Raw genomic sequence first — 12390 nt, 5'->3', positions numbered from 1 at the left:
TTCCCTAGGGAGTGTGGAACAACTGAGACTGTCAGTGTGCAATGACACCAAAACACTGTTCAAAGACGACCGTCCTTAGAACAGCTGGACCCAGACCACTGTGCAGGGCCGTTTTTTGGGCTCTAGAGGTGCACAGACAGGTGAAGAGATGATGATCCTCGGTGACTGAAGAAGAGAAGGACCCAGAGCCTGTTTCAGTGCTGTCCTCGCTCACCCTGCAGCACAGAGGGCACGGAACAGTCCCGGGGCTGCCTCTGCACAGAGGGACCTCGGGCTGGGATGGCCGCGGGTGCCCAGCACAGCTGGTCCTGGTAAGGACAGGTGGTTCCGGGAGCATCAGCATGAGGAGCCCTAAGGATTTTGATATCAGCGCTGCAAGTGCCTGAAAGAACACTGCCCTCATACCTTTCCTGTGCTCTTTGTGTCCTCTTGGTGGTGTGTGGCTGCTGCCCCGCTGCAGAGGCTGCTGTCCCTGCTTCCTTGGCTTCTCTGCATATGGCTGTGGCATATGTTGTTTCTGAGCTTTGTTTACTGTATCATGTACCTCCATCGGCTAATTTGGGGTGTTTGCTGTGCATGTTTTCTTACCATGAATGTTGAAGCGTGTGCCTTTGTCTTTTAGTGAAAGACAGTACGAAGGGCCAGGCCTGCTTTGCACTATTTCTGTATTTTCATGAGTTTTATACCATGACCTTTATGCTGAAGGTGTACTGTATGAACTCTGATGGTGCAAATGAGGGTTGAGAGATTGTACAAAGAATTGTACAGGCGATACTTAAAAATAAAGCTTCTTCTAAGGGCACAAAACCGGACTTTGTCTTGCACGTGGGAATGGAACGCGACGAGATTTCAGGAACGCCTCCCCCGAGGGGCCGCCCGTGGGGCACGTTCGGGAAGCGCCGCTGCCCCGGGACCTGCCCGGAGCTCCTCGGTCACCCCGGGACCCGCCCGGAGCTCCTCGGTCACCCCGGGACCCGCTCCGGGCCCTTCGGTCCCCCCGCGCCGCCGCTCCGCCCTCCCAGGGCTCTCCTGCCGAGGGCCGGCGGCAGCCCGGCCTGACGGTCCCGCCCCGAAACGCCCTGAGGGCCCAAGAGGGGACCCCCGGCGTTGCACTGCCCCGCTCCCGTCCCCGCTGCTCTCCCCGGCGGTGCCCGGGGCCGGTTCCGCTGCCCCGGCCGGGAGCGCTTCCTCCCGGAACCAGCGGGGCGGTCCCGGGGCGGTCCCTGCCCGTCCCTGCCCGTCCCTGCCCACACCCGCCATGGCTGCCCGGCTGCTCCTGCGGGTGGCGCGGCCGCTCCTGCCCCCGGCCGGGCCCGGGCGGGGCGCGCTGGGCACCGCGCTCGGCGCCGCGTTCGGCTCCGGGCCGCCCCCCGAGAAGAAGCGATGGCTCCGAGCGTACCTGGAGATGCAGCGGCTGCAGGCGCCGCCGCAGCGGCGGTGAGGGCCGTGCGGGGCAGGGCGGGGCTTGGGGAAGGGATGCAACAGCGGCCCCAGAAATCGGGAAAATCAAAACGTTTAGACACCGTCTGGTCCCGCTTTGGAGCGGGATGGGTTTGGCTCCGCAGGTCGGCGTAGCCCCGGTTGAACGTGGCAGGCAGGGGGTGATGCGGAACCAACAGGATGCGGATTTAAATACTGGGTTTGGTGCTCAGGCACAGTTTTTTGTTTCCTGTCGAGCAACCCAAGGGCGCGGTGCTGCTCGCGGGTAACTCGCTCTGTCCCTGAGCCCGTGTCCTTCCCGCAGGTCCGAGCAGCCCAACTGGGATTACCACGCCGAGATCCAGGCCTTCAGCCACCGCCTGCAGGAGAACTTCTCTCTGGACCTTCTCAAGACGGCGTTTATCAATTCCTGTTACATCGAGAGCGAGGAGGCGAGGCGCCGGGAGCTCGGCGTGGACAAGGACACGGTTGCCCTCAGCCTCCAGGATAACACCAGACTTGCGGAGCAGGGGCTGCGCTTCGCCCGCGCTTACCTGACACAGTGCTTTGAGGGCGCCTACCCACATTTACCTGCCAAGGGCGTAGAAGCGCTTGTTAATTTTCTTACCGGTCAGGAACTTGTCTCGTACGTGGCTAAAAACCTGGCTATCCAAGACCTGACGCTTTGCAGGGACTTTCCAGCCCCCCCACAGGTGCTGCAGAGGACGTTCCTCGCGGTGATAGGAGCCCTGCTGGAAAGCAGCGGGTCAGAGAGAACGGGCATCTTTGTCCGGGTAGGTCCAGTAAACTTTGTTTTGTACCTCGATCCGGGGACATCCCCAGGAGTTTGACAGTACCTGTAACAAGACAATTTAATAATGAGATCTGTTGGTTGGTGGCAGTGGTCAGGTGGGGTTTTGGGGTTTTGGGGTTTTTTTCATTGAGAAGCTGATCAAGTACATAAAATCATACATTTCTGGTTTATAATGGTGATGTTAGTATTTGCTGACACTTGCTAAGGGAAAGCATTATATTCCATGCAGTATACTATCAGATAATGAAATTATTCCATGTGAGATCACATATATCATAAATTAAAAAAAAATTATATAAACAGGGACTGAGTTTGTAGGTTTTGCATGTAGGAGTGTGAGCACCTAAACATATTTCATACAAAAGTGTTGAATTCAGTGTAACAAAGTAGTTTTAGTAGCTATTGTAATTTCAGTCATGCTTTTAACTTATTTTTAGTTTTGCAGTGGAGAAATGTTTGTTAAAATCATAGGGAGGTCTCTTTAAGAGCAAGTAGGAGTTTACAAGCAAGAGAATAATCCAAACAGGTTGAAGTCCTAAGGGTTTGCCTGTTCCCTTCAGCCTCCGTGCAGAACTCAAGTTCTTGCTTAGCCCCAGCCTGTTGCTGAACACATGTCTGTGCACAGGCGTTGTCACAGGTCCTCTCTCAGGTTGGTGCTGTCCCTTCCCTGGGTCTGGAGGTTCACTTTGCCCTGAACACACATCTGTCAGTGGCTAAACCAGAACCGGAGCTGCCCAGTGTATCAGCTCTGCTGTGCTGGGATGGGGCGCTGAGGCAGCTGCCTCGTTCATTTCACAGTTTATTGTCAACTCTATTAATGCCTCTTCACACTGTATTTTCGTTAGGAGACACCTGAAGCTCAAGCCATTAATTGTAATATCTAAATATTCTTGTTTAGGACTTCTTAATTCCCCAGCTGATCGGAAAAGACCTGTTTGAGATCTGGGAAGTTGTAAATCCTATGGGCTTACTGGTGGAAGAACTGACCAAGAGGAATATCTCTGCTCCAGAACCAAGAATTACCAGACAGCTGGGAGTCAGCACAGTTCTGCCAGTGTACTTTGTTGGGTTGTACTGGTTAGTACAATATTAATTTAAAATGACATGGATTTAATTGGGGGAGAGGGGAGGAGGGAAGATGATTTTTTACTTTCCTACTCATATGTTTTTTGGTCAAGTTGTTACAGAAAAGAAACCTTGCAGTGACTTCTGTATAAAATCAACCATTTGAGTGTTGGCCATAGCTCAGTAGTGATGCTTAGACAGTCTCTGACTAAAGAGCTTCAGAGGCTAAATGGGGTGCACCAGAGAGCCTGGGTGTGTGTTCTGGGTGACCTGTCACGGGAACTTTGTGAACATCATAACTGCATGGCTGTGGAGGGATCACATATCCAGGGCTTTGGGAAGGGTAGGGTCACCAAGGGAGGTGGGATTGAAGAGAGTCTCATTTTATATTCCAGAGAAGGTTTTTAACTTTCAAATCACAGGCACTGAAAACTAGGCAAGAGGAGTATCTGTGTCCAGGGAAGACTTAGGAAGTGCCAGTTGTCCCTGGTGCATTTGTGTCAGGTGCGATCAGCCCTTGTCCTGGTCTCTTGCCCCAGGGTGACATCACTTCTCTGGGGCAGGACAAAACCCACATCACTGCTGCTCTGCTAAATGAGCTGCAGATAAACACGTGGGAAGGTTGCCTTAACTTATTCTGATTTATCATGCTTTGGTTTATATGCCTTCTAAGATTTATCTTATAGAAAAGAAAGGAACTTGGATTATTTTTCTTCTGGGATCCCTGGTGTCCCTTCACAAACTGCTCCTATTCAGTGCCCACAGGTGTTGATTAAACGGAGCTGAGCACGTGCTTCATAACAGAGAGAGTTTTGCTATCAGTCCTTCTCTGAAGCAGTTTGAAAATGCTTCCTTACCAGGGGAGGAGACAAGACAAAGGCATTTCAGTTCCTGTTTAAGCAAACCAGAGTAATGAATTTGCATATTTTTAACGGGGTTAACAAATTGAATGCTGTAAAGAATCAGTGATATGCTAGAAATGTAAATGAACAGAGTGGTGTTATTCCAAGAAATGGACACATTTCTGACCTGAGTTTCCATTGTTGAATGTACAATCACTTATCTTTGCAGGAAAGACCAACAGGAATGTTTAAATTGTGTGTATATAGAAATTATCTTCAGTATTCCCAGAACACTGGAGAAAAAAACAGTCTTTTTCTTCATGGTACGCGGCAGCGCTGATGATTTCATGACGAAAATGTTTGTAATTTTATTTTCTTTTCCCCAAGTGATAAGAAGATTTTAGCTGAAGGCCCTGGGGAGACTCTGCTCGCTGCAGAGGAAGAAGCTGCGCGGGTGGCCCTGCGGAAGCTCTACGGGTACACAGAGAACAGGAGACCTTGGGACTACTCGAAACCCAAACAAGGACTGGCAGCTGAAAAGGCAATCAGCAGCAACTAGAAGGCTAAAAGACATTTCTGGTTTCTCGTAAGAATTAAAGGTTTCCATGCTGAGTATAGGTGTATTTAGAAAAGCAAAATTCAGTTGGTTTTTCTGGTCTTCAGTGCTTGAAACTTTCAAGTCAAGTACGGTATTAAAATGAATAAAGTCTTTTTGTTTTGCACAATGTTTAATATTTTCTCGTTTTTCTAAACATAAAGCAATACCCTTAATATGAACTTTTGCCTTTTGGCTGAGTTTTTATATATATCACCTTTTTAGTGATATTTAATGATGTGTGACAAAACCTGTATAGAAACAGGTGTCATGAATGCTTCCTTGGAGATTGTTTAGAGAGGATTGTTAATAAGAGGAGTTGAATTAACAATCTTTGGATTGAATCTGGACTCATTTGTCCTTAACCTTGTGAAAACATGAAATGTGATGATGATACTGACACTGGTGGTGATCCAAACTTTTGAGGTCTTACTGCTTGCATGCAAATTTTGTTTGTCATGCACATTGTTAGAGCACGAAAGGTTTCTAAAATTTGTAAAAGTGTCTCTATTGCAAAACTAGAAAGAAGTGAAAATAAGGATCATGAAGGCCTGACCCACAGATATTGGGGAACATGATTTCGTGATAGGCTATAAAATAAGGTTTTTCTTATTTTCTCTTTTTTTTTCTCTTTTTGTTACTTCTGTTTAGTCCATGTACTTTAATTTAAGTGATCATGACTGAAGTACTGGATTTAGTGAAATCAGTGTTTTGTTTGCACTATCTGTAGCTATTTTAATATAACTCCAAATAAATGGAAGGACACTTAGGAATAACTCAGGTACCTGCATGATATTCCTGTAAAATGCCATAGAAACCGAGCATGTCTACCAGAGGGCTACAGATATGTGAGGACTGTGGCTCTTTTGAAATGATTTTCTTAAAAAATGTGGAAGAGTCTATTACAAGCTGGGACTGAGCCCTGAAAGGAGGAAGCTGGATGTAGGACAGTGGTTCAGGAAGTGTTTCCTGTTTTATCCCATTGTGAGCAGAAGAAGACACCAGGTAAATGTGCTTTCACTGTTGGGGGTGGAAAAAGGCAGATGGCAATTCATCCAGGTTTGATGTTGCTGTCCAACACCCATCACTTGATGGAATCAGTGAAGGACACGTGGCAGCCAGAGGTCCTGGCTGAGCTGTGGCTGCTGAGCAGGTCTGTGGCTCGTTCCCTCCCGGCCCTGCCGTGACAGTGAGCGCTGACTCTGCCCGATGCAAACAGAGTTATCGGTGTATCCAAGCAAAAGAAGGGTCTGTCTGTGATCCAGGAGTGTCTCCAGACTCCCTGTGACCTGCATCTTACCCCTGTACGAAACGCTGATGTGGCTGGAGAGCAGCAAAAGCTTCCTGCTGCGTTCTGGGCTGGGGGATCACTGGTGTGAAAGCTGGACAACAAAAAAAAGAGAGCAGAAAGATCAGTGGAGCATAAAATGTGCGTAAAATCGCTTAAGTGAAAAATTCCAGCCAGGTAATCTATTACTGCTTACATAAGCAAAGGCAATAAGGTCAGTCTGTTCCGGGGGAATAATAGCAAAATTTGAAAAAGATGGTAAAATGACTCATGCTATTTTTAGTTTCAGGATGAGGTTATTTCTCTTTACCTATTTTAAAAGGACAGTAGTGAAGGTGGGCTTTTTACAGCCAAAATTTGATTTACCTACTCTTTTTTTATATACATATTTATGTATTTTGAGATAGAGAAAAAAGCAAATTTCTGGCAGTTTAATTTAAGATCTGCTTACTGTGGCTTTATAGTTTGGAATATGGGCCTAAGTCATAGGAGAAGAGGATTACTGAATACTGTGCTGAAAAAAGCTGAGTAATGCAAGATGAATCAGTTTACTGTGTGGCACATGTATGAAATGTATTGAGCTCAAATGGAAAGACAGTTTGGGGACATGGAAAGAAAGGACTGGGTTTTTATAGAGGTGTGAGTGAAAAATGAGTTTTTATAACAAAACGTGTCCTATTTTCAAGCTTCCAAAGGTCAAAAAAACATTTTATATGATACCTGTGCTTTGACTTCTGGTACTTAAGCATATATTTCAGGGTTTACAGTTGTAGTGGTGGAATAATTTACACACTTCAGATTAACAACATTTTTCCTTGTTTTTTGAATCAGTAGCCATAAACAATATCTAAGTGGTGTTAAAAGATTGTTTAGATTTACAGAAATCAGTATCTACAAAGTCTGGAGGAAATGGCAGCTCAGAAACATTGTTCATGAAAATCCATGACAGTTTTGTTGCCTGAAAAGTGCTTTATGAAGAATTCGAAACATCAAAAGCCGTGTTGTCATTGTGTTTTGCAGGGCAGGGGGAGAGGGATGGTGCAGGTACAGAAACATTAGAAGAGCCCTACTTTTCCTTGTCCTTAACTTTACTGAGTGCTGTGGTAAACTTTAAAGAGGCTCTAAACTATTTGGTTTTTCTTACATCAGAGCTCTGAAGTTCAATATTGAGAGTTGCATTTAGTGTGGAGATGCAAACACCCCTCTACAAGATTGTTTTTATCTTCTCAGGTTGATTCCACTGATCTCATGGCTCGTTTTCCATGTTTCCCATTTCAGTTTGCCTGAGAAACTGAAGATCTAATGCTCACCAGTTGGTCAGTAAATAGCCACTGTCCCAGTGTGAGGCTGCACAGTGCAAACAGCTGATCTGTGTGACACAATCAGAGCACTCAGGGCTGTCAGGGATCCTTAAATCACGGGCACACCGCAATGCAGCTCTTTGTGGTGCTCCTGAAAACTGGGGCAGTCCTTTTCCACCCTGGAAAAGGGTGGCTCTAGGGAGAAGGTAAACGTTATCATACCTTTCTATTTTTGTGTAATAAGTGTAATATTTCTGCCAGTCTGTGGCAGCTCTGCTGGTGACTGTGCTCTCGGACTTCCAGGTTTATGTTCAAACATCTTACCTGAATTGCTACAGTGCAGGTATTGTTTGACTGTCAGGGACATCCTGGATCATCAAACAATCCATCACTATCACAGCTGTGTGGTGTGATCCTTTTCCTAAAGAGGTTAAGCTCTGTTTTAGATGCACTACATCTTTTGCTCCTGTTGCTCCAGCTGGGGACAATTACAGAACCTCACTTTTCTGATATGGAAATTAAAATTTATGCCCTACCTCTGGAACTATTTGTTGCCAGTTGTGCTCACTTTTTCTTATACTAATGTTCTTTATCAGAAGAAATCTAGATTTTATTGACATTTGGGGAATTTTGCATTTATTTCCAATGAGATTAAAATTTCTTCAAGTTTTGAGCATGCTTGAACACACTCCTCTTTATAGGGCATCTTAATAGCTCTGCAGTCCTGTGTTTAATTAATTAATTAGCCTGGGATGGTTATATAAATCAGACCATTACAAAAACATTTGTTTTTGTAACTTGAGTAACATTTTTAGATGAATCATTACTTGACCTTTTTAGTTTAGTACTCTTTGTCCTGAAGGTATGATTTTGGTTTAAAGTACTCAATTTTGGTACTTGACATAGGAAACCAAAATGAATCACATCAGTAGGTGGATGTGTCTATTACAAGTGGTATTTTCAACAGTCATTTAAGTGACTTGGCCAATATTTATGTAGCATTTCTAAATCTTAAAAACATGCAACTTACAAGAAAAAAAAGTTCTGAAAACATGTTTTGATATCCATCTTCAAAGAAACAACACTGTTTAATGCAAGTTATTTCAGTATAGAGACAATAGTCAGCTGTAGTCCTTTGCTTCTGGTAACAGATTCCATAGTTTCATGATTCCCACCTATTTAGATCAGTATTGAACCCAATCTTCAGTTTCTCAATGCCAGTGTATTTGTGGCTTTCTGTACTTGCACTTGGAGGGGGGGAGAGATGGGGGAAAAATGCCACTGGCAGTTTTTCAACCTTATTGAAGTGAGAAAATAAATACTTTTGACCGATACAGGGGATCATTTCTGAAGTTTCTAAGCTTGGAAGATTTAAAATGTTCTGCACTTGCTTATTTGACCATTTCTAGAGAGTGATGCCAGTATTTCTGTAGTAGATGGTGAGTGATAACAGACCCAGTGCCACACTGAGAGAGCAGTCTTGTGGGGTATCTGCTTTTGTGAGGGATATCTCTGAGGCAATGCAGGGGATATTTCCAAATCAAACAATTAAGCCAGGTTGAATTAAAAAATCAGTGTGTGTTCCTCAAGGCTGAAGGAAGCACACTGGTGGAGCACTACTGCCCTACATTAGACCTAAACCTTTGAGAGGAAATTCAGAGTAATGGGATTTCAAAGACAGCATTCTGGAATCTGTTTTTGCAGATTGTCTTCTTCACAGAGGCTGTCCTACATAATTAATAAAATACCAATGAACTGAGGAAGTGACAGGGAGTTAGTCATGTAAGAGCAGGATTAACCAGGGGAAGCATTCCAACCACCAGAGGACAAGGATTTGTTTAAAGGTTCTGGCTTGGTCCAATAAAGAAATCCAGTTACTTTAGTGGTTATTTCAATAGACCTAACAAAACAATTTGTGAAAATAATTGCAACATCACAGAATGTTTAAGGAGGAAAAGAGTCCAGAGAGAAAATGGCTTCATTAGCTGAGTGCTAGTTGAATGTTAATGTAAATTATTCTCTTTAATTTCAAGTGATGGAAACTGAAAATGTTTACAAAATATTTTTTTATAGTCCCTCGGGAAAAATATGGTTGCCTAATCTAAAAGTGTGTGTCTGAAGGGTTCTTATTCCATTTCACAGACCTTCTACATCAAGTAATGACTGTGACAATGAGCTTGGTAGAGCTCCTTTTATAATTTGATTGGGCTTTCATCACTAGGGAACTGACGGGTTTAAATTGGAGTGATTTCCCTGTCATTTTCTGTTTAGAATATCAGAGTACAGTTAAGTTTTGCTTTTATGTTTCTTTTGCAGTAGAAACTTATGTTAAATATTTCATTTCTGTCTCAAATATCACGTGATGCTATTTCAGCATGTTTTTAATCAGGCAGTTTTCAACAACCTGTATCCACCAGGCAATGAGACAACACTTGGAGAAGAAAAAAAAAGAAAAGATGACATTCATACTGGCATTTAGCAGATCCCCTCATGGTAATTTATTATTTGCTACTTTGATTACTTTAGGATGACCCTAGATGCACATACTCACACAGTTTCACTTCAAGACCCACGGCATTGCATATTTTTCTCCCAGGGGCTGGGAATCTGCACTGACACTCGGTGTCCTGTGACTGCAGGCATGATGTCCAAGTGAGCTTTTTGAGGATTTCCTTGCTTCAGGCTGTGTGCTGCACAGCCAGCAGGCAGGCTGCTGAAGGTCATGGAAATCTAGACCAGTAGCAAACTGTTAATTATTCACAGGTTTCAGAATTAGCTCATTTATTTCATGGTTTATTTCTTTCCAGGTTTCTTGTTGAACTTGTTAGTTCCTAATTGGTTATTTCAACTGCCCACTGCAAGCTTGGCTGTAAGATCAAGTGTTTAGGAGATGATCATGGATCAGATTGAATTTGGTTGATCTCATTACCTCGTGAGAGACAAAACCAGGCTATTTAAAAATAACAAATATGAACATTTTTTTCTTGATTACAGTACTGTACTCATAATTTCCTAGTAACCAAAAACTTCAGGGGTCAGATGATAACAATAATAACAACAAAAAAGTTTGATAAAATTTGGAATAAGTTTCAAAATCTTCCTTTAGAGAAAAATTCCCCCTATTGCAGAAGGGATTTGTTGCAAGTGACAGTACCCACCACTGAGTTACCTGACTCTTACCATATGAATGAGTTTTGAAACCTGCAAGGAATACTTTTTCTGCTTCAAGATAATTTCCATTTTTGAAGCATAATGATACATCCTTTTAACATGAAGATGACATTCCAAAGAGTTCACTGTGACAAACGGTTATTTGGATTTCATGTACTGGCTGTCGAGGGGGCTGAGGGCACATGTGGGCATTGCCTGGCAGTGCTGAGGGGCTCTAGCAAAGAAACAAAACAGACTTCAGAGCAAAACTGGGATTGCAGAGAGTAATCTGAACATTCATTGACTGTTGAGTACTCAGTGTATAATGAGGATATATAGGAAGAATTAAACCATTTGGCAGGTGGGTTTGAACAGTGATCTCTATCCATGAAGGAAAGAATGGGAGTGTTAAACAAGAGTTTACCCTGGCAAATGTCTAGTTCAGTAACAATGGAAAATTTTCATTAATGAAACCTTTCTCCCTTGTTACTTTACTTAAATTGTTTTCATTTTGAATGATAACACTCCTAATCCTGTCTCTGAATCAGCAAAACTGTGAGGGGAACAGGGCAGCCTGCAGCTGATGGGCATGGCCGGGCACAGCTCCTCTATCTCCTGCCTGCACATGTGACACTTCAGTTGGGCACTTATCTGTGGGCACAGAGGGACCTGCAGGGAGGGGACAAGAACCTGAAGGATAGTTCTGCCATCAGAGCAGAATTTGTAAGCTGGCTATGAATAGGTCGAACCTGAAAAGTTAGAAAGCTGGGCCTTAAGTAGTAAAACACTGAGGTCTGAAACAACCACACACAAGGAGGAGCAGGATGTAAACCCTCTGTGTACTCACAAAGTGGATCTTGATAATTTAGGGAAGTCAAAGTAGACTTGGAGAGCCCTAAAAAAGTTTTAGTAACAGTGTTACAATTCTAGTAATTACAAGAGACTTCATTAGGAGTCCTAATTTGTAAAAAATGCTGTGTTTCCCTAAAAGCTTCTGTAGTACTTTTGTTTCCATATTTGTGATAATCTATTAACTGTCAAATTCCTTTTCCCTGTCAATTTTTCTCATCCATGGTAGTCTAGAGGACCTTGTTGTTTTCAATTTTTTTTTTAATTTGTTTTAAAATCTCTTGCACATCAGGGGGTGTATTTCTAAAATTCCTGTGTTCATGTCAGTAAAACACTTCTCTTTATGCTCTGAGTACCCATTATCCCAAATTTTTCATTCACTATGCTATTTCAGAGTATTTATTCATTCTCTTCTATTAACCCCTTGTCTACAAACCAAAACAAGGTTTTGTTCTAGTTCAGGCTGCAATAATGTTCTGAACACTTACTCTTTTCCCATCGCCTAAACACAGTAAGTGGAATATTACTGTGCATAACATGCCTTAATTCTTTAAATGTTTCTGGGGGTTTTGTTGTTGGGTTTAATTTATTTAAGCATGTAGCTAGTAAATATTCAATACTCCTATCGTGTCATGAAAAAGGCTTCTTTTTCATGTAAAGTCCTTTTGGTTAAGTCACATGCTGATAAGCATTTCTTTTTTTTATCTCTTGCTTAAGGAAGAGTTTTTCTATTTGACAAATGCTTTCAAGATCTGCATTCTCAGCTGAAATTCCCACACCTTGTTTCAAAGGGATGTGTCCATCATTGCCACTTCACCAAAGAATGCATTCTTGAAAGAAACCTTGATTTTTTTTTTTTAAAGCTGTTTGTAACTACAACTATGGCTCGCAATGTTGAAAACAGATCAAGGCAAGAAACTGCAGGTGCTCTTGCTGTACAGCAGAAGGTACAAGAGGAGTGAATGTCTGGGGATTCATTTTTCCTGTCAAACTAGTTATTCTAAACAACAGTTGGAAGTAAATGACATGGAGAAAGTGCTAAAACGTTACTAGTTTTAGCTGTATTT

The 12390-nt window shown here is 43.2% G+C and overlaps 1 protein-coding gene across 1 annotated transcript; it reads left to right on the top strand.

Annotated features, from left to right (window-relative positions):
* Positions 1-1243: 1243 nt before the first annotated feature.
* On the top strand, positions 1244-4865 carry MRPL44 (mitochondrial ribosomal protein L44). The gene is made up of 4 exons (XM_064666498.1): positions 1244-1437; positions 1745-2213; positions 3132-3310; positions 4528-4865. The coding sequence occupies exons 1-4, from the start codon at positions 1259-1261 to the stop codon at positions 4697-4699; spliced, it is 999 nt and encodes a 332-aa protein (XP_064522568.1). The 5' UTR covers positions 1244-1258; the 3' UTR covers positions 4700-4865.
* The last annotated feature ends 7525 nt before the right edge of the window (positions 4866-12390 follow it).

Source organism: Pseudopipra pipra, chromosome 10 (assembly GCF_036250125.1).
Source record: "Pseudopipra pipra isolate bDixPip1 chromosome 10, bDixPip1.hap1, whole genome shotgun sequence".
Lineage (NCBI taxonomy): Eukaryota > Metazoa > Chordata > Aves > Passeriformes > Pipridae > Pseudopipra > Pseudopipra pipra.
This window is presented reverse-complemented; position numbering and strand designations above follow the sequence as displayed.